The 24,969-nt window shown below is 37.3% G+C and overlaps 1 protein-coding gene across 1 annotated transcript; it reads right to left on the minus strand.

The window, feature by feature from the left end:
* Nucleotides 1-2,620: 2,620 nt before the first annotated feature.
* On the minus strand, nucleotides 2,621-24,606 carry RAD50 (RAD50 double strand break repair protein). The gene is made up of 25 exons (XM_082489907.1): nucleotides 24,473-24,606; nucleotides 23,965-24,048; nucleotides 23,586-23,737; nucleotides 22,773-22,958; nucleotides 22,419-22,623; nucleotides 21,806-21,934; nucleotides 20,919-21,084; nucleotides 19,882-20,075; nucleotides 19,088-19,294; nucleotides 18,024-18,206; nucleotides 17,662-17,819; nucleotides 16,593-16,768; nucleotides 15,705-15,942; nucleotides 14,200-14,389; nucleotides 13,387-13,513; nucleotides 12,964-13,157; nucleotides 12,520-12,630; nucleotides 11,883-11,975; nucleotides 11,689-11,802; nucleotides 10,765-10,892; nucleotides 9,670-9,894; nucleotides 6,550-6,635; nucleotides 5,996-6,138; nucleotides 3,515-3,648; nucleotides 2,621-3,159 (listed from the first exon to the last, which is right to left on the minus strand). The coding sequence occupies exons 1-25, from the start codon at nucleotides 24,599-24,601 to the stop codon at nucleotides 2,973-2,975; spliced, it is 3,939 nt and encodes a 1,312-aa protein (XP_082346033.1). The 5' UTR covers nucleotides 24,602-24,606; the 3' UTR covers nucleotides 2,621-2,972.
* Between the last annotated feature and the right edge of the window lie 363 nt (nucleotides 24,607-24,969).

Genomic DNA, 24,969 nt, shown 5'->3' on the forward strand with positions numbered 1-24,969 from the left:
GCACAATGAGCTTCTGCAAGAAATCCGTGCCTCACTTGCCTTAAAATGTCTCTGTTTGGTTCTGTACTATAGACGGTGCGAACTTTGTGTAGCACCACATATGTCAGTAAGGGCGACAACACTTTTTCCCCCAATATTCTGCTCCTTTTGCCACCTTCACCTTCAGTCCTCCAGCCACAGGAGAAGGCTGGCGAGGAGGCCGGCTGGGACCGCAGGCAGGAAGCCGCGGCGGAGCAGGGATGCCCTTGACGTGGGGCTGGGGGTGGCTGACTGCACCCATCAGCAGCAGCCGCTTCCTGTGGGTGCCGCGGGAGAGGCAGCAGCGACGCTCCGCCACCAGTCGCAGCGGGGACTGTTGCTGTCCTCACTCTCCCCAAAGTGCCCACGAGCAGCAGATCATCAAAGTGTTTAAAGTTCCTCCTACACTCAATTCACATGAGCACTTTTCTTTTTGTTTTCCCAGCCCGTACCAAAACCATGGGACTGGTGGAGTCTCTTTTCCCAGCTCTTAGCTACAAAGGAGCCAATGGGTTATTCAAATGAAAGGTTTGGAAAAAAAAAAAATTATGTAGATTAATTTTTGTCATTTTAACACTGGCACTTGATAGAGGAGAGTTTATTCTCTCACCACATTTTCTGTATTTTTTCCAAGCTCTGGCAAAAAGTTTGACCCCCAGAATGCACGGGTGAGGATAAACTTTGTAGGTGGGGAACAGGGAAGAGCTGATTTAGGCAAAAATGTGCCCAAACTACTTTATAGAGGAATTGCAAACTATGGCTTTAACTTGGGTGAAAAAAAAGCACAGAATTCACAAAGTTTAGGGAGCTGCTTCTGAAGATAATATAATTCTTCATGAGCTGGGATGTATGTGTCATGCTAAAATAAACGGGTAGTACAGGAAAATTTGAAAATTCAAAGTCTTTTTTTTTCTGTTGATTATATCTTTAAGAAAATTCCCCTTCAGGAAGTAGTACTAGAGTCAGTGAAGCTCTTCGTTAAAACTGCAAACGTAATGCATGTTAGCAGCATTTTCCTTTGCCTTCTCTTCCCTCCCCCTCTGCCCCCCCAGTTGGGTGTTCATCGCTTTTTCAGGGGATTGGTGAAAGAGTGTAATTGCTAGGAAGTCCCTTTTATTCACTTATCTTTGAATGGTTTCCCGATGACTAGGGCCACCCTGACTCTAGTGACTTGCAGTTTCACAAAATTCAGGTGGAAATAATCCTTAGATCAAGTGCTCAGTTTCCGGCACCTACTGCCAAGTCCACGTAACCCTCTGGCCACGCAGAAGGCTGAAGCACATCACGATGAAGAATGGGACCCAGGGTACTGTGGGGTTTTGTCTTTTCTGGCACAGATGTTGTCTACACCCTTCAGGGGGTGCTGTTGGCAGTGGGATGATTTAGGGTGAGGGGCTCAAGAGAGCCAGGAAGGAGCCACAGCAGAGCCCCGGGGGTAGGCAGGGCCAACGCTTCACGGTCCCCACAGGGAAAGGGCTCCGGCCCCGGGACTCGTCCCGGGGCCGCCTCTGTCCGTGGTGCTTAACGGGGCCCTGGCGGCACCCACCAGCTGCGCCCGCACTCTCACCCCTGTCCTCGCACTCCCACCCCTCTCCTCACTCACTTTGTCCCCAGGAAATCTGTGAAAAGGGGATTCCTGCACCCTGAAGCACAAGGAAGGCAGTGTGCAATGTTCTCAGGCTTGTTCCCATATTTGCCAAAGGCAAAGTCCTGATGTTACTGAGATTTCACCTTTTTTCGTGGTGGTTAAAGATTCCTTCCTCTGAAATTGAGCTTTGGTCATACGCTGTCTGCTAAGGAGGTTCAGCTGCTCACTGCTGTCTGCAAGGATTTAATAAGTTGTAAGTCCAGCTTCTGCTTGTGGACTTGTACCCGGTAGCCAGCGTTCAAGGAAGAAGAGGTGCCCCTTACTTGGTTACGAAGAAACAGAGACCCAGAAATCACATACCCCAGGGCCCGCATGGCTCTAGAGGTGGCAAGGTGTGTTGCTGAGGAACTCTTGTCTGAAATCCCAGGACTTGTGATAATCAAGTCCTTTCCAGTTTGAAGCGTGCCATCCCTGTTGGCTTTCTGTTGTCATTCTGAGCAGTAGGTTGCCCTTGGCCTGTGTTCTGCACAGGGTGCTGCTGTACCAAGGAAAAGAGCTTCAGGAAGAACTTGGAGTGGTGCAGGTGAAGCTCAGCATCCACACAAATTAACTCTCTAAGGCATTTTTGTATCATTTTCACAGAACTTGATTGTATCTCACAGAGAATCAGAATATGACATAACTTGCATAAATATCACCATCTCAGAACAACAGAGAGGTAAATGACACTACGCGAAAAGAATATGGTTAAAATATGCTTCTGTCATCTGTCACTCATTTGTCTAGTTAGAGATGGGAATTTCCTTTATTCTAAAGAAAGCTGTTATACTTTGTGAAGATTCTGACTTTGAACAGCCGGAGTAATGTTACCTTGGAGACCAAGTAGTAAAAGTTCTCTCTGAAGCTTGTGAATTTTGTGCAGACTAGGTGGTGGCTATGAACACGTCTTGACTAGACAGACACAAGTCAACCCTGAACGTGCCATAACGCAGTGATGGAGAGCAAACCCTTCTCTATCGGCACAGCTGCAGCTGTTCCAAAGAATCTGCACCTGCATCTCCCTGCCACGACATACACGAAGAACATTACAACTTTATTTTCACTTTCAAAACGTAAAATACATCTAAAAGTTACCTGCGTTGTATTCATTTAAATTCTTCCAAATCATGGTGATTCTTAAACGCAGGCACAGGAATATGTAGAAAGATACAAAGTCTAAAAGTCTAATAGTTTCAGACTCTAGCTAAAATTGTTACAAATCTTCAGCAGTATACGATACGAAGAAACTGTGTTTTCAGATGCATTCATTTGAGCTCTATCATATGAGGCAGCTAAGCCAGTCTATAATACGTAATTACTAGAAATTCTAATGAACATATGAGCCTAGGGAGCTGACACTGCATTTCATGATCTCAGAGCACTGGTCAATGTTCTTTTTTATCCTGTAGAATGTTTCCACGTATTCAGAACGGCCCAGAAGCTCAACAAAATCTTCATCGTGAGTTATCACCAGAAGCTGAAAGTTACGCTGTTGTGAGCGGCTTTTTATTATCCTACAAGGAAATATTATTTAGTGGATGTTTATCTAAATCACATTCTAGTTTTAGAGAACCTGTAAATACATAGTACAAAAATATTTAGCTGTTGATGATGAACGACATGAATTGTCAAGCAATCTAATGCTGATTGGCAACTCTTTTTACCACATAAAAAAAAAATTCCCATATTATTTAAGAAGTATTTTTCCTCTTCCAGATAAAGGGTAAGGAATCTAAAGCTACTGCTTTATATGTATACTTGCAGAAGCTGACAAAGACATGCCAGCTTAAAATATAATTCACTTCTGCCGATTACTATTAATGCTTCAAAAATACCCATCTTTAAGGTTCACAAGAAGAGATCACTTACTCCACCAGGGCATGTGCAAGGGACTCGATGTTTTCTCGATCCAGGTTGGTAGTAGGCTCATCTAGTGCCAATATGCCACAGTTGAGACAGAATGTTTCTGCTAGAGCAAGACGAATAATAAGAGAAGCAAGCACCTAAGGGAAAAACAAAACAAGACAAAACACCAAAATCTCACTTTCTGAAGTGTTTATAGAGGAACTACATGAAACATGCTATTTTTAATCACATTACAAAGCATGACTAAAGTTTAGGTAATGATGTGCTGATAGTTCACAAAATGACAATAACTAATTAGTTACTGAAAAACTGCATTAAATATTCAATTTTGAATTGAAAGATCCTTTCTACGAAGCCCTGTTGGAAAAATATGAGAGAAGTCAAACACTCAAAATTCAGGAGATCCCAAAAGTAAGGATTCCAATCCGAGGTAAAGATACTACGACACTGCCATCTGCATTACCCCGACACTCTGTTCGGGCCCCACCTGACTGCAGCAGGAATGGTGGAAATCTGTACGCGTATCACTAACTTTGAGTTACTGAACTCCTGACTACTTACTAAAACTGAAGACAGTAGAATTTACCACCTTACATGTTCGCTTTGTATTAACATGCCTAATCATATTATTATTGTATCTCCTCAACTAGTGAAAATCAGAGAACACTTGATGGAAACTGCTGCCAAAAATACTTTCCAATTATCACAACTGCTGGCATCACAGTTCATGATCAAAGAATTCTCAGAATATAAGCTAAGAAACTGTGAACAAGTTTCACTCTCATTTACATAGGACTCTAACGTAACATCCTAGACTACTTCAGGAGAGGATGCATTTTTTGCCTGTACTGCTGTTTTACAAGATTTGGATTTCCCCCCAAATTAGTATGGAATTTTCAAAACCAAGTACGCATCTACACTCAGGTGGGAATTAATTTGACAGCATTTTCCATATTCAAGCAACAATACAGTATTCATCTTCTCACGAAATATCCCTTCATGATTCATGCTGTATGCACTTAAAAATATTGTGTATCATTTTGTTCCACTCCTTGATTTCATTTTCTAATACTGTCTGTACCATCTGGTCGTCGCAAAGGCCTGGCTGCCAATGAAACTCTGCCGGAGTAAGCAACACAGTGGGAATTGTGACTCTGGAGGTAAGGAAGTAGGCAGTTCGTTACTTCACATAATGGCAGCTCTTCCTCAACATCTGATAGACTTAAATCTGTTGCCATCGTAGCCCTTTCAGCTACTGCAGAGGAAAGGGAGCCAGAAAGCTCCAGCTCCCACTGCAGAAGAGGAAGGTACAACTGCAGCGTCCTTGGGCTAGGCTGTCACTGGCACCTTACATACAGAGCCTTAAGTGTCGGGAAGAGCTCCCCAGGTCTTCTATTTGCAGTGCAGCAGGCACGAAGGATAGGCAGAAAGTGTTCCAGCAGGGAAGAAATAAGAGCAGCCCTGGCTGCATTTTTGTCCCTTTCTACTATCTCTCATTTAGGAAGATTGCTTGTTCTGGTGGAAATGATTCATCTAAGGAAGAGGCAGAGCTTCCTGCTGTAATACTGCAGGTAGCTTTGGTTGCCGAAGCTGCATAACCAATATGCCAAGTGTCAAATGGCTACAAGTATTATGGGGGTTTTCCATACCTCAGCTCTTTAAAAAAAAATTTAAAGATCAGTACACATGGTGATTCTGGAGGCAGGTGAACACGACTGGCTCTTCTCTCTTGCTGAGGAATATTTTAGATGCTCTGCCATAACATAACAGACAGGTGGAAACAAAAACCCTCAAGCCCCAACATGTGGAAGAGGCTATGATGAATCGCTGATCACTGGTCCTGTCAAGGCAGGTGTGATATCAGGCCACTTGGCCAGGCTGTGTTATTAAAGCACTGAGAGAGCTGAATGGCCAGACTGCGGAGCTGACAGCTGACCCAGACGGGACAGCATGAAATGCAACGCTGGAAAGTATGGCATGGTGTGATAATGGTGATGTAAACTGAAAAGTTATATTCAGCAGTAGTGGAGAGTAACACAACTTGGAGAAGAGGTCTTATCATACTTAGAGGTAGATGCAGCTGTGAAAAGAAGACCAAGGGCCAGCCCTCAAGGAGGAAATAATATGAGAGCAAGTCAACAGACCGAAAGCTATGGGAACCTTAGTGGTAACTAGGAAGAGACTGGGAGGACTGGAAGTTGAGGAGAGACAGAAGTCGAACTCTTCTCTCCCGTAGGCACTCAGGCCACTCCCCAACTGAAACAATGGATTTTGGCACCCCAAAATAGGGTTCAGATGTTCAGAATTGTATATTGCATACTGTCAGCAAAATCCACATACAGTGAAGGAAAGTTGTACAAAAGTGTGAAATAGAGATGGAGCCACCTGCTCTTCACTGTCACTTCAGAACGCGTTACTCTTGCATTCACCTGAGTCAGTTTTCAGAATCCTCTTTACTGCGTACTAGAAATAAAAAGCTATTACCTTTTGCCCAGCACTACATCTTCCTCGCATATCCAAAGCTGTATCTCCCTTTATCATTACTACTCTGTAATTGTAACTTCTTCTTTTATCAGAGGCTGAGACATTCTCATCTGCATCAGAACGAATTTCTATATAGTCAATATCTGAAAATGGAAAGGAGACAGTTTTACATTACCAAAAATCTTTAAAAATATCATAGTTAAACAGAGTTGAGAGGTATAATATGCAGTAACCACAAATATTCTATTCAGAACTCCCACTAATAGACACATCTTCGAAATTAATTTTTCCAAAATTGAAAGAATGAACTCATGCAGCTCCCTCATCTCAAGGAAACCTTTGAAAATGCCCTCTATTTATCCTGTAACTAACTACATAATCTGTAATAAAAGGGAGATTACAGTGGTGACCAACAGATGTAGCCTTTAGAATGGAACCAATTGTTTTCAGATCCTGGATTTTCTGTATTTTGAACAAACACTTTTCAGCATGCTGTGCTCAGCATCAAATGAATATATGTGGGCAAAAATCATAATAATAAAAAAATCCCATACCTTGTCCCCTGTAGGTGCTTCGCCAAAGGTCACGAACAATTTTGTTGATTTCTTCCATCTTCATGCTATGAAATGTCATTATTGCTCTAAAGAAGAAGAACAAAAACTGTAATTTGTTATAGGTGCAACCACGGACTGCTAAGGCCTACAGGAGCTTTAAGGCAGGCAGCAGCTCCCTTTCCATTCCCTAAATACTTTTACTAAAAATATAATAAATACCAGTTCTTTTTGAATGCAGAAGTATCTATAGACTAACCACGCTCTATTGCGTAAATAATTCTACTCTCACAAACAGCTCAGTCTCAAGAAGTAGGAGAGTATGAAGACAGATTTGCAGTCAGTCACTCAGCAAGTTTACCTGACTTCTTAAGACATATATAATTTACATGTGAGGTATATTTTCAGAATGACACCAAGAAGATGAATCTGATGTTAAGTATTCCCAAACAACAGTAGTGTTACTCATTGGCACAGTCCCCCCAACAATGCAAATAATTGGGTCTCAGTAGGAAAGGAGAGCTTGTCAAGTTCCCTCAGAGCAGAGAACTCTGTATCGAGAATATAATTACCCAAACAGACATTATGACTAGAGCTACCTTCCTCTTCAGCAGCAAGAATAACATAGGATGTCATTCATAGTCTTCAATTTAATTTCCCTGGTTAACGTATCAACATGCCTTTAGTTCAGTAATAGATGATTTCTTACGAAAGCATTCAAGAAAGGACAGGATGTTACATTTCTAGTTTGACTTTTTAAAGAAAAAGTGCTCTGTAATGAAAAAAATGCTTGCTGAATTTATGCGAATGTCTTCTTTCAAAAAAACATGGTGGAAATAAAACATAATTCTGTAATAATCTTTTACATATGCTTTTTCTACCTCCTCCCTTACAAGAATTATTTTCACCTGTTCTGGGGAATACTGAGGCATCAACTCTAACAGGACTTGTTAAGTTTGAAGAAAGAAGAAAACGTGTTTGACTATTTGCCTAATTAAACCCAAGAATGCACTCCTCATCAATATTTATCATAAACTTCTAAATATTAAGTCAATAAAGATCAACTGATAACACAGAACACACAAAATGTTGCTTTTCCCAGCTACAGATAGTTTTCAATCTCTGGCCATTAAAGTTAACATTTCGTCTCACCGATTTTTCAGATGATTACCAATAAGTGATGCTTATCTATTTTTCTTGAAATTACAAGACTGATTTCCTGTTTTGCCTTAAATAGAAACAATAGATGATTTGATACCATACAAAAAGGTTCTGAATTGTAAAAGGGAAATTCTTGGAGTGCATTTCCAGTTAAGCTGAAAAGGAAGAATTATACATGCTCTGAACAATTTAAAACTTCACAAAATAAGTTTTGGATTAGTTTACATTCTAATATTAAACATAATTGTTTTATCATTAAAACCACTTAAAACAGGATTCCTCTAGACCCCTGTGTTTAATAACCATTGAAACCTGCGTTCTCAAATAGGAAAATTCTCATCTATTTAGTTTCTCTTTTTGACCATTAGTCTGTACCTCCAACCACATTACTGCTCTTCTGTGCCCCTTTTCCCAGCGCTACTAAACCCTTTTTATATACAGAAGACCAAAATTCCATACTATATTCAAGACATGGGTGTATTGGGAATTCATACAGTGGCCAAAATGCTTCTCTTTCTTTCTCTTTTTTTGCTCCTAATATTCAATTCATCTTTCTGTCACTGAGCACCAGTTTTGTATTTCCTGAAACATATCCACTGATTCCAAGATCCTTCCCCATTGACCATCAAGTTGCAATAGCTCATTGCAATTCCATCATTATAACGGAACATATAGGAATTTTTTAGGGAGCCATATGTTTTACTTCATATTTGTTTAGTGATTTCGAGATGCTATTTTTGGCCAGTCAGTCCAAGACTAGAATACAAGCTTCCAGAGGAAGCAGAGACAATCACAAAGTTTACTACGCTTTCCATCAAATGCAAGACATGCTTCTTTTGATCTTGCCTTCTCTAATATAAGCACAAAACCACCCACACTGGAAAAGGGGAAAAAACACCTCTGTATTGCAATATTTTTTCATGAAAAAACAACTGTTTACCTGAGAAGATGACAGGGAACAAGAAATCTACCTGGCATGTTAAGGTATGACCAGAAGATGCTAAAATACACTGCTGTAGAAATGAAAGTAGTATGAGAGACTATGCAAGAAAGATCTGGGCTAAAAATGAAAGATTTAAACACAGATTTCACCTTTCCTAAACTCGTACTCTGGAGTTTATGTATTTTGAAAGAACATGTGAGACAGACTTTCAAGAAACACATTCTCTCACAGTGTATCCTCTAATACTTTCCTCAAAAAAACCCCAAAAAACTACCTAACAAAAATCCAAAATTACAGGAAGAAAGGAAAACCATCAGCAATTTGGGGAGACACACTTACAAAAGCTTCCTAAAAATGCCTTCAAGTGGAAAAAATAGCTACAGAGGAACAGGGTCAGAGGAACAGCCTGCGGCTCCACTGGCTCTTCCATGTGTTTTCATATGAAAAACAAAGTCGAATGTTCATTGTCTGGACATTCTCTAACCACCACAGGCAACACAGCAAAAGATTATTTCACATCAAGAATTCATCACAGAAGGCAGAGGTGGGTGGTCTGATGGGTTCACTCGCTATTATGTCTCAACCTGAATCGTTGCATTGCAAATACAAGTCCTAACATGTACAGCCATATCTCAAAAAGGGTCCTACAGAGAGCTGGGAATAAAATTACAAAGATCACTGGACTTACCTATGACTATATTAAACTTCAATTATTACCATCAATGCATTTACTGTACGTACATTTATATACATTAGCTTAGAAATTTCCTACATCCTACCAATCCTGTGCAGTTTGTAGTATATTTTCATTAATTTATTTAAAAAGGTGTACCTTATCTTAACATTTAAAAGCCTGATCTTATAAAGAGAAGTAATTATATATCTCAAAGAATTACATCAATCTACTATTTTTAAGTTACCCCCGCAAGTCTGAAATTGAAAGCTGCTTTTGCATCAAGGTTATCAATAGTAATAAAGCCTAAAACATTTCAGAATTACCCTCATATGATGATACTTACTTATCAAGAGCCTTGTAATAAAGATCCAGATCTTTGTTCGCTAACTCTGTCGTTCTCATAATAATCATCATCTCCCTGTATTTTTCCTCCGCATCTTTGAATTGCGGCTCTCGAAGTTCCTTTTTAAACCGAATAATCTCTTCCTCAAATCCACGTTGTCGGCCAAGTGCAACATGATGGTTTCTTTTCAGAGATTCTATTTTCTCCTCTAAATGTTTTTGTTCACTGTGAAACGAAACCATAATTGACATACAAAGTCATTTGTATCTAGTGTTTCACAACTTTTTAATCAGGGTTCTAATTTTGAGTTTATGTTAGACAGAAGTTCATTATATTGTATTTATAAAGTCTATAACAGTTAAAATTATAGTACTAATGTCACTGAAATTAAGACTTTGAAATAAAAATATTTCTAAGTTTGTCAAGAATATATTCAAATCACTGTTCTGAGTGGGAGAAGCACATTATCCGTTCGAGTGCCAAGGTGCTATATATAGAAACATAAAATAATTAATTTCATAGGTGGAATTAAATTAGGATACTGAGCAAAATAAGATAGATTAATTGTGTAACTTCTAGAAAGCTAAACAAATGATTCACACATAAGAACCAGCACAGGGCTAATTCTTTTTAAAAAGTGTTTATTAACTAAGCAATTAATATTAGACTACTGAAATAAATATAAAATTTTCTGCTGAGAAGTGAGCAGACTGAAAGTGAAAACTCAATATTCTTATTCAGAGACATGAATTAGTTTTTAAATGCGGATTTAACTGTTGAAGTCACTAAAAAATGGATTAGATTGGAACAAGTACATGCACGTGTACATGTCCTGGTTTCAGCTGGGATAGAGTTAATTTTCTCCCTAGCAGCTGCTGTGTTTTGGATATGTATTTCTAGCTAGAAGCACTATATAATTTCACTATATCACTGATGTCATTCTGGGGGTATTTTGCAATCATGAGTTTGAAGGACGGTCTACCTGAATGGGGAGAAAGGTGGACCAGGAAACACACCAAAACACAGTGAATATTACATTCAGATATTCAGTCAATTCTTGTGCAAAATATGCTGTTCTGTTTTGAAGATGCTTACTTTCTCATTTGTGGGACTTTCATTTCTCCCATCTCCTTTACAAGGTGTTTTATATTGTCTTCAACTTCTTTTAGTTCTTCATTACGTTTCCTCAGAGTAAGATTATCCTCTAGCCACCTTTCCTGAATCTGTCTCCACAGAAAACAAGAAATAGTATAATGTTTCAATATAGCGATTCTCAATTGCAAAGTATGAGTGCTGCACAACTCTAAAACAGGCTGCAAGCATAAAATAATTGACAACAACAGAAATTATGACGGTAAGAACTTAGCTTGTGCTAGAAATAGGGCATAAAGGAAATCAGCAGTATTATTTCATATTTCAATCTGAAATAATACTTACAGTATTTATTGTCACAGGTGAACACAAGAGTGATCCTGTGTGCAAATATTAATCAATGTTTCAAAGCGGGCAAAAAATTTAGGATGAGATTTAACCAAGTCCCCCATCTCAGTTCTACAAGTTAGACAGTAAGTGGTGGGGTAGAATGGGGAAAGACATCTTTCCTATGAAGAATGTTAACAGTACTTGAAATAGATACACAATAATTTAAAGTACATGACAAAATCTGGAGTAACTAGCAACTTTTGGTACCTGCACTTTGGTACCTTGCTTCAGGAGGCAGGTACACAAAGATACTTTTGCAAATGCCGGCTACCATCCCAACAGACTTAATCCTTTTAGAAACGTCACAAAATGATAGTTGAGATAAAAGTTTTTTAAAATGCATCTACTTTTGCATATACATATCTCAAGACTTTTTTCAGCCTAATACATGTATAGCAGCTATTCTGACTAACAACTGATTAAGTAAATCAGAAGGAGACAAACTTTGCACCACTACACACCTAGGCAGACTTAAACCAAAACCAGAAATTATTTCAACCATGCTAAATAAACTTTACTATAAAATAATACATCTACCTTTTGAGTGTCAATATCTTGTCGAATCATTTCCATCTCTTTACTTATCTTCTCCTTCTGTTTCTCACAGGCAGCTAGCTGAGAATTTACTTCATCAAGTTCCGACTCCTTTTGCTAAAGAAATAAAATGGTATATGATTTAAACACAAGAGTGCTTTTAATGTCCAATTTTTATTGACTGGTTTTTAGGTTACCTTTTTGTAGTCTTCTTTTCCTTGTTGAATATAGTTTTCAATTTCTTTCATGTACTTGTTTATATCCTTAACTTTCTCTTCTATGCTATTCATCTGCAGGGAAAATATTTCAAATGAAACGCAGCCTCATGTCCAAGAACTGATATGCTCTGCATAAAAGATTAGATACTGGATAACACTACTGTCAAAGTACAATTACCTATCATAAAGCCTTCAGCTTCTGAAATCCAGATGCTCCTTATTACTGTGAAAATGTTTTCCAAAACAAATGGTAAATCATTCATTTGGGCTTACACAAGAGGGCCACTTCACCTGAGAAAAACAGTTTTGTCTGTTGGCAAGGAGAGGTTACAGTCATCCTTGCTATTTCTCTTAGATTATTGGGAACTGCTTCTAATACCATTAGTCACTAAACATCACCAAATGTCCCTAGAAGCCTTTTGCCAAATGTTAATTACAATCGAGTTCATCTCCTGACTTGGTTATGTTCCTTTTCTTTCCTAAAAGTTTCACCAATCTAGAGCATTCGCTAAAGCCACTGCCGCTTCCTAAAAGCAAACTCATTACCATGGCTTCCATCTATGCCTGAAAAACAATATATAATCCTATCTCCCAGCTATGCCAAAAGCAAACAAACCTTCTCTTGTGTTTCTTTATTACTTGCAGTCCTTTTATTCATTAGATTCTCCTTCTCCTGCTGCAGTTTTTCTAAAGTTTCATCCAAAGGAAACACCTGTTCATTTGCTTCCTGAAAAGCAGTTGGAGAAAGTCCTTTTTATTCTCTCGTTCCATTAAAGACCAACAATTTTCCAAGTGGTAAAAAAAGTCATGTAGTTACTTCTTTGGGGTTGGTTGGGGTTTTTTTGGGTGTGTTAAAAAAAAGATGTGAAAATATGTATTAATAAAGTTCTGGAAAGTCACAGAACATTATTTCCTTTATTTTATATATTTTTTATTATTTTTTATTTCCTTTATATTATATCCTTATTTGGTAGGATTACAGACAATGTTAACTATAACAAGATGGTTTTTTTTCCCAGGACAACAAAGCTAAGGGTTAACAATTAACAGTATTTCCTACCTTGATCTCTCTGCATAAGGACTGAACCTCAGTGGTTAATTCCACTGTTTGTTCCTCCAGTTGTCGTCGACGCTGCATGCTGCTGGAAATCTGAAGTTTCTCTGCTTTAAGCTCATTAACTGTGCTCTTTAGCTGCTGAATCTGATTTTGCTGGTCTTGCTTGAGTTTTTGATTTAACTCAATTTTACCAGTAACTGTGGATAAAACCACAGAGTGAAAGAGTCAATCTGTTACTAAAAACGTTTATTGTCTTCCTTATGAAAATTTAACTCTAAGTTAAGCTAGTATGACCCCAAAAAATCAAAACAATTAGAATACAGTTATTTCAGAATGTAAAATAAGTAAAGTTTACATTTTAAATGGCAGCACGTTTAGAACATTATTTTCAACATAAAAATGAAATACCAGTTTTGTATGACCTACCTGTATCCCACAAGTGTTTTTTCTCTTGTTTTTCATGGCTTACTTGTAGAACAGTTCTACTTAAATCGACCCCTAGCAGCTTAGCCTCCTGCTGAGCAATTTTTCGTTCAACGTCCCTAATATCAGTCTGAAAGTAGGAGGAAAAATACTTTTATTATTGTGTTAGTGTTTAACAACATATTTTTTATCTTTGGCAGACAAGAACAGGCTTGGAGCTTGAGGCATACGTGACTCAAGACCTTCAAATTTATCTCCTCTGCTGGAGCAATATCACATCATTAGCAGTAAGGTTATGTCAGCCCACAGGCTGCCAGAAATTGGAATTCTTAATTGTGAGAGGAAATCAGTCAATACAGATGGATGGGCTTTCAACATCCCCAGGTTACCTCAGAACAGTTCCATGTGCTACCTGTCTCTGTGGGGAAGAAGCACATGTGACAAGATTTCAGAAAGCACACAGAGTAGATGCTGAGAATACACTGAACTATAATGACTAGGAGGACTGAAAAATACTTCGGTGTACTTGTGTTCATGCACAAGTTCTGGATTGCAACTCTCTTCCCAGGTACTGTAGCACAGAATTGAATAAGAACTCAAGGGACTCCGTGGTCCTTAAAAGCAAAAATCATTACATGAAACTTGAAGTTTTATTAGTACCAAGATCACCTCTGTTATGCTGTCTTTTAAAGTATTTTTACTTTGCTTGAAAAGTCTTAAGACCTCAAAGTTTTATCACATTATTGAATAACTACATATTTAATTCCTAGCAAGTGAGTATCATTTTATATATTAAAAGAAATTACCAGAGCATACCTGGTGCCTTTCCATTAGCGTTATATCCTGTAAACATGCCTTCGCACCTTCCTCCTTAGACAAAGCTGTCTGCAAGAATGATTCCTGTTTTTCTATCTCACCCTTCAGGCCTGTTAAATCCCTGTTTGCATTCTGTATCTTGTTCCTCAAGTCCGGTATGTCCTTATCTTGGAGGTCAACTACAGTTTGCCTTGAATAAAATATAAATAGGTAAAATCTCCTTTGTCAAAAACAGCAGCACAAATTCAGGACATTCAAGATCACAGAATCTGTGATATGATTTAATAGTGGAAGACTAAATTTAGCCAAAATTTAGCTTATGTTATATACCCAGCAAAGGTAATACATCTGTGCTGGTTTGAGGTAATACATGTCTCCCAGCCCAAACCACTATGACATCCCTCATTTTAGACAGGTGAGATGAAACAAAACAAGCAAACAAAATCTTTTTTGGTTTTTTTTTTTTTGTTTTTTTTTACTTTATTACAGTGAGTGCTCATGAGAGGGTCTAAATCCCCTGTACAAGAGTGCCCTCTTGTGAAGGAAAGGTCAACCCTCTAACATATATTCTCCGAATTCTCTCAGAACGGTCTGCAAATTTCTTGAGACCAGAGTGTCTTCACCTACTGGGAGGAAACCTGCATACTCTTACTTTAAATACTGTTCATACACTAAGGAAAAAAAAACACAACAGTACTGAGAAAAACTCTTTAGGGCTAGTGTTATTTGTTTATGTTTTGGAAGGAGACAACAGGAAGAGAAAAGGGACACAACAACAAAACAGCCTGTCCCGTATTTTCGTAGCTTTAAAAATACAAATTCAGCCTAAAAGAATAAATTCAGTTGAATCTAATATGGTTTATCAGTATCAGAGAAAGAGATGCATTCCCAAACGATGGAATTGCACAGGACCGCACCTCATGAAACATAAATGGCACTGGGAATCCACTATAAAATCCCGAGATGCCTTTCCAGAACATCATAATTCATACAAAATGGCCAGCAACAAAAAATACTGTTAAAGGAGATACAAATCAAGATATTATTAAAGGGTACTTAATATAGTTTCAGTTCCCATTCTGTCTATACAACGTCCATTTCAGCATTTTTAAGAAACGTATTTTAGGTGATGCTGTATGAAAACATTTCAATAACAACAAAACCCAGCCTATTTTAAATTACAATGATAAAAAACAAGGAGGAGAACTGTGCCTGTACAGTGTAAATAACTGGTAGAAAAGCCAGTATACAACCACTTTTTCTGCCTCACTCTCATGAGAAGCCCCAAAGGACCAGAAATACCAAAATTATAAAACAGGTTAATACTAAAGTCCAAATGGGCAGGGAACAAATGCTAGCAAAGTATTTCTCAACTATTAGATTTCTGAATTAATTAACTAGCCCTAAAACAAAGCTTCCTTGATGTCTACATAATTTATAATAATCAAAAAACAAGCATTTGAAAGAAAATAGCCTGGAACAATACAATTTGCTAAGTACTTTACCTAAGGGGTTTAAGACTCATCATTTCATCACGTTTTTTCTCTTTTCTTTTAAGCTCAGACTCTGTTGACTTCAGTTTATCTGGAGCAAGACGCAGCTTAGACTGCAGATCACTAATTACATCTTGCAGTTCAATCTCTGTTTGAAAAATTCTTTGACAAACTGGACAACATGACTGGTTCTCCTCTGTCAGTTGTGTAATGAACTGTGAATAAACTGCAGTGGCTCCAGCAAGCACAGCTGGTTTAAAAAGAAACAAAAGACTTTATGTAAAAACATAAACAGTGCGTAATCAGATCTACACTAGATACGTATAAACGAGACAAAATTATAACCTGCAAAATCACAAAGATTGGAAACCGAAATGGCCTTAAGCGACCTGGTCTGAACTCAGTACTGCTCCAGCAGTTTGCCCTCTATCACCTCCTGAAGTCCTCATCAACCTGAATTATCCTATGAGTCTCTTTTATTAAACCCAGCTCATCCCTCTAATTAATGGTGGAAGTGACTACTTCCTTCAGAAATTACTTTCTTTGAGTTCGTGGCTGGTTCTGTACTTGTCTTCACACCTGGCAGATCCAAGCACTCAGGCATTTCCTTCGCTTTGAGAAGGTCACGATCTACATACACAGTAATGCAAAGCAGATACTTCATTTACACATAATAAGAGAAATAACTGAAAGAATTAAAACAACTGATCCTGCTTAAGTATAAAACAGAAATAGTAGTAAAGATAGGGAAAATTTGTTTAAAAATAGTAAGATTCAGTAATTCCCTTACGTCAGTTTCAGTGCTGACTGTCCTGCACAAACAAAAGACTGTCTCAATATCAGTGTCTTGCATTTAAATCAAGCTTTAGGGAAAAAAAGTAGAGCTATATATGAATTTACCTCGCTGTTTTGAACTTTTTTCAATTTCATCTTGAAGTTTCTTCAGATCACTGTCAAAATCTTGGCTTCCACAAACATCGAAGAGTTTTGCTTCATGAAGTGACAATTGTGCTTCTTTTTTTCTTAACTCATTACTGAAATGAGTTTTATCACATTCTACTGATGCCAGTCGTTTGCTGAAACATCAATGCATAAACTCTTTTATTACAAAAACCCAAAGATTTCAACCTGTTTAAGCAAAAACATGGGAAGTTAATCTGAAACTGATATTACGGAGTTGTTCACCAGTTCATCTTGAATATTTTTTCAGGAAATCTATAGCATCAATTTTTCATTAATCTAAGTACAGCATAAAGTGTTTCATTTTAATTCCCTTTTGTTTTCCAGATGCTTAATGATGAGAAACCAATTTCTAATGAGAAAACGATACAAAGCTTTCTAGAATAATACAGTATCAACTTTTTTCCCGTACTGCGATTATTGGTTATGAGATATTATTGAACCTCTTAAGCAAAGAATGTTAGCATCCTTCTATTCATGTTCCATACTTTTTGAGTTAACCAATATTCTTATACTTAAAATCTTGGGGGGTTTGTTTTGTGCAAGTTTAATGTGTATCATTGCATAGTGTGCTGTTGCCTGCTCTAACAAATTGTTTTATATAATCAAATGAAATCAGGAGCAGGTAATCACACATGAACGCGTGACATCGCCACTAACCACCCTGTAACTTATAAGTCAGAAGACCAGCAATTTCCCGCCCAAGCACATTCATTCAGCTACGATTAGCATAAACAATTGAAGATGTTCCAAACAATATTTTGCTATCTGCTTTTAGGGCTGCCTTTGACATACAACTACAAATGTTGTGATTTTATTGACTAGCACAAACTGTACAAGCTATACATCACAAAAATTACACAGGATGCTTTCTTTGATTTTGCACATACCTAAATAAACAATAACAAATTAAAGTAACAAGTATGTTAAGCATATTAAACTTTCCAACATTTAAATTCATAATTAGAAAAAAACTTATGGAGACACAATTAATTAAATTGATACCTACTTCAGGACAGCAAGATCATTCCTTGTCTGATTAATCTTTCTATTTTTATTATGAAGCCAGTCTTCAAGTTGGTTTTTATTTGGAAAGTATCCCAACAGTGATGTCAGTTCATCAGAATGTCTTGATTTCACTTTTCTAATCTGCTCTTCCTTCTCTGCCTGCGGAAATGAAGCATTAACAATTGATTTTTTCGTATCTTCAAGTTTATGTCACTCAATGCATTCATGGAGTTAATGGCTTCTATGAAGTCAGACAGGAGCTTTATATATGACTGTTGCTAAACACCTGAAAAATACACAAATCTTGAAGGAACTGTATTAATTTCTTGCCCCTCTCTTATGAGATGATGATAGAAAAATTACTTTGTCTTTCTTCAGCATCTCCATTTGGGTAATTGTCGTGGTATGTAGATTCAACTGTTCCATCTCTTGATCCAGCTTCCGAAGAGCTTTGTCCAGGTTTATTTTCTCGTTTTGCAGTGTTTTTACTTCCAGTTCGAGTGTTTCTACATTGCTGTTCCTCTCAGCCTTTTCCAGCTCACGTTCCTAAACAAAAAATAAAAGCCCAGAAGACTTAAATAATTACACTAATCAATAAAGTTCTAATTAAAGGAAACAGCAGAAAGCTCTTAAACTGCCCAGCAGCAGTATCATTAGCTGTTACAGAAATGACACAAGATTTGTAAAGAATACATGAAAAAAGACAAAGGCTGTGATGTTGGCATGGGGAAAGTAAAGCAGACACTTGATGCACTGTTCTGGAAAGTAGTGCTGCTCCAAGCTGCTCATGCTTTTGCCATAAGCCATAACCACATGATTTAGCTTCAGTAAGCTCACTTATATTTAGATTGATTCTCTGTATTTTAGCATCTACTGTACATTAAATTTGGAATTATCCCAGTGAGGAGGCTAGAAGAAACACTGTCAGCACTGAATTCATACACTGCTAACAAACATAAAATATTTGGCTACAAAGGCATAACCAGCTGTTCAACTGGGACATGAAACTCATGTAACTTTATAATACTTCATTGGATAAAACACTTATAACCAACTAGTCCATCTCCCAGACAAGTTATATGGAAAAATGTAGGTAGTGTAGCACTTTAGCCCATATTTTTCTGGCCCAATAATTTAAGACTGACATCTTATGGTATCGTGAGCTATGGCTATTACGCTATTTATAACTCAACAAGCAGAAGCAGTATATTCTACTCAAGCACTGTACAAAAACAAAGTAGTGAATAGTTCCAGCCACAAAGGGTGCACCATCTCAACAGACAAATCATAGGGGGTATTAAAAGGGCAAAAATGCAGCAGATGGAGTAAACATTAACTTTTTTGTTAGTTTGGTTGGTTTTTTTTAATGATAAAGCCAAAAGTTTTTACTTCAACCTTCTATAAATTTTTCAATTACATTAACTTACTGTCTTGACAAGCTCCTGATCCAACTCCAGAATTCTGTCTGAAAACCCCTCCAACTGCTGCAATTCATATTTTACATTCTTCAGCTCAGCTTGTTTCTTATTTTGAATGTCTGATTTCAGGTCAATGGTTCTTTCTAATCCAGTTTTCTTGTCTCTTATTTCATCTATCTGTTTTTGTTTCATTGCTTCTTTTTGTGCAAATTCTCTCTGAAAGATGTCAGCAATAATATACTCATCATTTTTTTCCACAGGAAAACAACATTTAAAAACACTTCTTCACACTAGCTTGCAAATACTCACCACTGTAATACAAGACATTGAAATACTGAGATAAATGGAACATGTCAATAATATTCTGCTGAAATGTTTCAACAGGAAAATGCAGATGCATCATACCAGTAGCGTTCTCTGAGAGCAACCCCATTTTGAAGGTGACTTCAACAAAAAGTTGCTTATTTTCTAACCAGTTAGCCATTGTAATGCTTCCGCAGGCTTTTTAGCTTGTCAGCGACCCACCCGCTCGACAGGGCTGCTGCGCAAAACCTAGCTGAAGAACTGCCCGTTCAATAGCTTTGGCAATTCAGATCACTTGATGACCACTCTTAGTTCCAAAACTAATTTCCATGGAAAGATTCAGGCTATTCATCACAAAGAATTCTAGAAGAAAAAAAAATGGCTTCAGTTCCTCCCCGCCCCCTTCTTCCTCTTCCTCCCAGCACCATGAAGACAGATATGGACCAATAACACACTAATAACCAATAGTAACTGCACTACTAAACCAACAAAATTCTTACCATTAAATGATTTGCAGCTTCTGTATCTCTTTTCTGTCTCTCCTTCAACAACCTGTGAAAACTAGTAATGTGCCTTTCATTAAAAGGTGCTCGCTCAAAACCATCTAATTCCAGCTGTGCTGCCAAAGACTGAATTAACGAATCCCTTGTTGTGATGTGCTCTTGGTGACGATCTGCTTGCATCTGAAGACGACCTTCACAAAAAGAAAACATGACATAACCGCTCAAAAACTGAGGCAGAAGATACATCTAGGATTCAAAGACAGTTGCAACAATTTTCTTAAAGTCTTTGAAACCAAAGTATTTTTAAACAACACAAAAAGCTCCAGGACAAAAAGCTTTGAGAGATGGTTATTTCAGGTAACTAAATTTTTATTAATTAAATAAACCAAGAACTTAAAAGAAAGCTTCTTAAAACAATAAAAATATTATTCTGATAAATATAACCAAAGCAAGCCCATATTTTATGCAGGCATGTATTCTGCATCTCAACTACTATGGCTTTACTGAAATTCCTGTAGTACATCTAAAAGAGAATACACAATACACAAAAGAAGATTATCCTAAGCCTTCTGAATAGTCTCCCACCCCCACCTGAGACACCGAGCATGCTGAGCATTCAGCTTTTACACTTTTTTTGGTTAAAACACACCTACACCATCACATCTGGTTAGCAGGCATCTTCATCACCTAAAGAATGTACAAGCTCAGACAGTAAAAACAACTGTGTTGTAAACTGCTAGACTGACACCTAACTTACCTATTTTGAACATTTTTATAAAGAATGGTCAATTTAAGAACAAAGGTACTAAGTGTTGTAATTATACCTCAAAACAACAAGTGCACGTTAGAAACACCAGAAGAACACCAAGACCTGTCCACCATTCTCATACCATACTGTGCAGCTGACCCCAAACTCACACATGTTTTAGGTGGTTTGTCAAGTTCAAATCCCCTCAATTCTTATCGGTATTTCTATTTCAGACCTTAATTACATTCAAAAATAAATACAGAGTTATAGATGAAGTCTAAAATACCTCGTTCGATAAGTAGTTCTGATTTCTCACTGTTAAATCTCTGGCATTCTTTAGTGGCTCTGTCTAATTCACGCTTACAGTCCAATAATCTCTTCTCCTTCTCCTTCACTGTTTTCTGGTGGTTCTGGTATCTATCCCTTAGTTGTTCATCTGTTCCTTGAAAAACCTGTACACCAAATACAATACAGAATAAAGTTAGCTTTTTAACTAAATTTATAAGCCAATCAATGATGTTTCAAAAAAAGTATAGTTTTTACCATAACAGAATCCAAGAAGTAAGTGATAAACACATCCCATACAGAATTCCTATTCTAAGACATATACTGACAAAAAGTAAATATACTACAAGCAAAACGGGAAAATCTATTTTTCTTAGGCTGATAAAACAAATTAATCTAAATTTTTACCACTAAAGAATTTCTTTCCATTTGTCAAAATACTTTTAAATGCCTTGGCACGATCATAACAGAAGAAGAAAAATCTCCAGGGAGGTGAACAATATTAACATCAGGAGACATCCCATACTGGTCAAAACAAGTGCTATCATCAACATACTGTGAGAGAGGTATGGATTTCCAAGTTACACGCTGCAGGGCATTGTTACCAATAATTATCCCTTTATGAAAACTTTTGTCAGGTCTGCCTTACTGGCAAGCTAGTCTACGGTGGAGAGAAAAGTTACAAAAAGCAGTTTAACCCAAATTACACAGAAACTAATACAGCTTTATTGAGCCATATTTGCAATATCTAATAATATCAAGTGAGCCACGTGGGCTATGAAAATGTTCTTCACCAACATCTGATGCATAATAAAATATACACCGGCTAGCAAAAGACAGACTAATTCTTCAGCAGAAAGAATGGCATCATCGAATTTAAAAAGGAACCTTTTCCATCTTCTGTTGCAAATCTTGATTATCTTTCTCCATCTGCCTCCTCCTGCTCTCCAGGGCTTTTACATCGTTGTCTAGCCTCATTACTTTCATGAGATTCTGTTCCACTGCTGCCAGAGAGCTCTGCAAATGAAAGAATGCTGTAAGTAAAATATCTCACCAGCTTATGAATCCCATAACCAATTGTTCTATACAACATAGTTAGTCTAAGTATAAAACTTTCAGCTTTATAAAGTATTTTTTTAAAAATAGAGGGGGTTAAGTTTTAGTTAGTTTTTGTTTTAGTCAACAGTTCATAATAGTTTTAGTTATCAGCTAAATTTGAGAAAGAGAGATTTTAAATTAAGCTACAAAAAACTGATGCCGCTACAAGAATTTCACAAACTACATTCTTAAACCTCCAATGACTGTTTACAGATTAGACCTGCATCTGCCAGGTTTGTTGAGGGATGTTTATTTTTGCTTCAGAGCGGAGAATTAGATGACTCAACACAAAAGTGTAAGATTTTAATCAAGCAATTCATCCAGCTTCCACATTTTGCTGTGTTCTTTAGTATTTATGTATTGTTTTGTATTAAAGTCTTAACATAATCGTCACGTAAATTACCTTTAGAGGATCCAGCTGATTCTCAATTGATTTTACATTCTCCTTAGAAGCAGTCAGTTGAGCCTCTCTATTGCTAAGATGATCCTGGATTTCCTGTGCTTTTTCTTTATTCTGTTTTAGATATTTCAGTTCTGCCTGACACTCTTTTACTTTCGAGCTTTGTTTCAGTCGTACCTGACGGAGAGTTTCGAGTGCTTTAATATACCTTTAAAAAAGACAAAATTTCAGATCCTATTGGCAATATAGCAATACTGATACATGAAACAATGCCTTAGTCATTTTCATTAACATGTACGTTATTAAACAAGACATTTTCTTACTTAGTTTTTATTTAATTACAGTAAAGAGAAAAACCTTGTTGCTGAAAAGATCTCATCAAATTTTTGCTTCAGGGCTTTCCCTTCACTTAATGGCCAGTTGGATTCTTCTTGGTGACAGAAAATGACATTGTTAATCACTGATTTGGAAACACCAAGGGTGCTGATCATCTCTCGATCGATTTCTGCACACTTGGAACTCAGGCTGACCTTCTCACCGTGCCTACGTAGCATACATAAAGAAAATCCATGAAGAAGTTACTAGCAAATTCTTTTAAAAGTAAACTACATTTTTAACAGTATAATCTCATTATAATGTACTGATTAAAAAACTTAACGAGTAACAATTTTTAAGCATATAATTACCATGTTCAACACATGCTTTTAACACAGTCAATATCTGTAGTCAAGACTATTATACATTTTAAAACAATGCAGAACCACCAGAGGGAGCAAACCCGATCTTGAATGAAGTGAATACACTTCTTAAATAGTGGAGATCAGAGTTAACCACGAGCCAACAGAGATCTGAAACTGAAAACGGTGCTGAAGGAAGTAAAGCCTACATACTCCGCACAATACTACTTTCAAACCTTATCGTTATTAATACAATTTTTAAATAAATGCAAGTTAATAGATATAAGTAGTTCTCAAAGTAGTGGCTATCAAATGTAGGATTTTTGAATCAACTAATAGATTAAAGCTATGTAGTTTCATCACTTTACCTAAGAGCACTGGTAGCTACTTCAAGGAACATTTTATGAAATTTTCTCTTGTCTTATACATAAAAATATACAAACCCCAAATTGATCTTCATGCCAAAGTAGGAAAAAAAAACTTAAAAACTTACTTTGTTCTAGTAATGACACCTTCAAGTGTTTTAAATTCTGTTTTCTTGCCTTTCTGGGTACAGACCATGGACCGCTGAACAGCTACGAGCTCTCCATTTACATCTCGAAACTGTAATCGAATCTGAGCTCTAACATCTGTTTCATTGGCAACCTTTAGTAGAAACAAACAAAAAAAAACAAATAAGGGAAATTCTTTGCAACATCCAAGCTGGGGGTAATGTTCTAATCTCCCCCAGCTCTTTGTTTTTCCTCAAACGATACATTCAGCTCATGTCTGCCTAGAACTTGCGCATCCCTGTCTTCACCAGAACACTGAGTGCCGTTAAGTGTTTGACTTAGGAGTAAACACATATTAAATCTAGTCAGTATGACTTTTACCTTTGGATCGTGAACAAATGAGCTTCCTTTGGTGCCAGGAGGAAAATCTCCAGTGGATATATATTTAAGACATTCAATGATAGTCTAAAAAAAAACCAGAAATAAGTATATAGTTATAATGGCAATTTTGAGTAAACAAGATGGACTACAGGCAAAACCACAGTAACAGCCCAAATATTTATAAATGACTTAATATGTGAGGAGAGAGAAATAAGAAATAAAATTTTATTTTTTGAGTATCATGAGAATACAGTACTTTGCAAAATCAGTTTTAATCAGGATCTGGATCAATTTCCTAGGTAAAATATCAACCAGCGCTCTGCAAAATCCAGGCCTGAAAGCAAATCTCTACTAATGCTAAACAACACAATAGTTACAGTAAACAGCAAGGATTTTGCAATATTATTAATAACTTTCTGCAGTGATCATTATTCATATTTTGAGGCCTTTCAGAGCTATTTATAGTTCAAAACCAAACATGTAAAAGGTTGTAAGGTAAAAGCCTTACCGTTTTTCCTGCACCATTTGGTCCCACCAAAATAGTTAATGGATTAAAGAAAGTGATAATTTGCTTGTCTTTATCCTCTACCCCAAAACTCCTCACTCCGAGGATACTCATTTTCTCAATCTTCGACATTTCTGCAGAACTTCTTCTCTTCCAAAGTCAGAAGTGTAAATGTTATAAGCCCTGTAAAATAAAGCTTCGGGAAAAAATCTAGAAGGCAAAAAATCACAGCACATCACTGAAAGCTGACAACACATCTGTACAAGCTTAAATATTACGAATGTCTTCAAAAACACAGTTAAGGCTCTTCAGTTGTGGCTCAAGGTACAAAACATACGAAGGCAAAACTCTCATTTGTTTTAAACCGAGAAGCTAATCGACTCCCAAGTTAAGAGAACTGCCTTACTATTTATCATTAAATCAAGAACAATGGCCAACCTGGTCTGGCGGGAGGTGTTCCTGCCCAGGGCAGGGGGGTTGGGACGCGATGATCTTCAAGG

This window comes from Vanellus vanellus (genome assembly GCF_965231255.1).
Source record: "Vanellus vanellus genome assembly, chromosome: 13".
Lineage (NCBI taxonomy): Eukaryota > Metazoa > Chordata > Aves > Charadriiformes > Charadriidae > Vanellus > Vanellus vanellus.

What these genes read in the sequence shown, in the direction of transcription:
- RAD50 (XM_082489907.1), bottom strand. Translation starts at nt 24,601, where the DNA reads ATGTCGAAGATTGAGAAAATGAGTATCCTCGGAGTGAGGAGTTTTGGG. An exon ending in AATGATCTTGCTGTCCTGAA is followed by an intron (nt 16,769 to 17,661) that starts GTAGGTATCAAT and finishes TTGATGTTTCAG; the next exon opens with CAAACGACTGGCATCAGTAG. An exon ending in GATGTAGTGCTGGGCAAAAG is followed by an intron (nt 3,649 to 5,995) that starts GTAATAGCTTTT and finishes TTTTTCCCTTAG; the next exon opens with GTGCTTGCTTCTCTTATTAT.